Source organism: Aureococcus anophagefferens (genome assembly GCF_000186865.1).
Source record: "Aureococcus anophagefferens unplaced genomic scaffold AURANscaffold_1845, whole genome shotgun sequence".
NCBI classification, from domain to species: domain Eukaryota; class Pelagophyceae; order Pelagomonadales; family Pelagomonadaceae; genus Aureococcus; species Aureococcus anophagefferens.
This window is the reverse complement of record NW_008706564.1, coordinates 1-1,172: the sequence shown is the minus strand read 5'-3', so window position 1 is coordinate 1,172 and position 1,172 is coordinate 1. Positions and strand designations below refer to the sequence as shown.

General features: G+C 79.2%; 1 protein-coding gene across 1 annotated transcript; it reads right to left on the bottom strand.

Moving 5' to 3' along the window:
* Nucleotides 1-234: 234 nt before the first annotated feature.
* On the bottom strand, nt 235-1,138 carry AURANDRAFT_69453 (hypothetical protein; the record flags this gene model as incomplete). The annotated part of the gene is made up of 3 exons (XM_009045223.1): nt 235-717; nt 785-975; nt 1,034-1,138. Coding segments are annotated over 3 exons (779 nt in total), but the record flags the coding sequence as incomplete, so codon positions are not given.
* Between the last annotated feature and the right edge of the window lie 34 nt (nt 1,139-1,172).

The window sequence follows — 1,172 nt, the reverse complement described above, 5'->3', positions numbered from 1 at the left end:
CGCGCGCGGCTGCGGCGCGGCGGGCCGCGGCCGCGGCGCGCGCGGTCGCGGCGGCGCGGCCGCGCGCGGGTCGCGGTAGGGCTGCGGCGCGGGCGGGCCGCGGCGCGGCGCGGCGTAGGCGGCGTGGCCGGCGGCGTGCGGCGCGCGCGGGTCCGGCGCGGCGCGCATCGCGGGCGGCGCGGCGCGCGCGGGCGGCGGCGCGGCGCGCGGCGCGGGCCGCGGCGCCTCGAAGACGCCGCGCGCGTCCGCCGGCCAGGCGTCGACGCGGTGGTGCGCCGGCCGGGGCGGCGCGGCCGCGGGCGGGCGGGCCGGCGGGAAGGACGGCGGCTCCGGCGGGAACGACGGCGGCGCGGCGGCGCGCGGCGGCGGCGCGGCCGGCGGCGGCGCGCGCCGCGGCTCGTCCGGCGGCGGCAGGGGCTCGAGGGTGGGCGCCGGCGCGTAGGCGCGCGCCGGCGCGCCGCCGCTCTTGACGCCGTCCGGGTCCCAGAGCGGCTGGCAGGACTGCATGATGAACGCGTCGATCGCCGGCGTCGACACCACGTCGTGCGAGTGCAGGAACCGCGCCTCGAGGTCGATCATGCGCGCGTCCTTGGATTCCGTGGACCGGATGCAGGCGTCGACGAAGCGCGCCTCGAGGACGCTCAGCTCCTGCTGCGCCGCGGCGACGGACGCCGCGGACGGCGCGACCGCGGACGCGGAGTTGCGCTGCCGACCGGTCTGCGAACGCGGGGCGACGGTCAAGAGCTATAAACGCGCGAACAAGCTCGGACGCCGCGGCACTGACCGACGAGTGGAAGACGCGCTTGCCGAGGCAGGACGCGCCGGAGAACTTCTTCGTGATGCGCATCGGGTCGCAGCTGAGCTTTTGCGCGAGGTAGCTCCGCAGCGTCGCGCCCTCGGGCAGCTCGAGCAGGCCCGTGTTGAAGAGCTCGATGATGCGCGTCGTGAACTCCGTCTCCTCGATGGTCCACTTGCCTACGCATTGCGGCGGCTCCGGCGGCGGCGCGTGCGGCGCGTGCGGCGCGCTGCGCACCTTTGCGCGTCGTCGCGCCGTCGTCCTTGGCCTTGGCCTTCTTGGCCTTCTTCGGCGGCGGCTCGTCGCCGGCCGCGGGCGCTGGTGCAGCCGGTGCCGGCGCGGCTGCAACCGGCGCCGGTGCGGGCGGCGGAGAAGT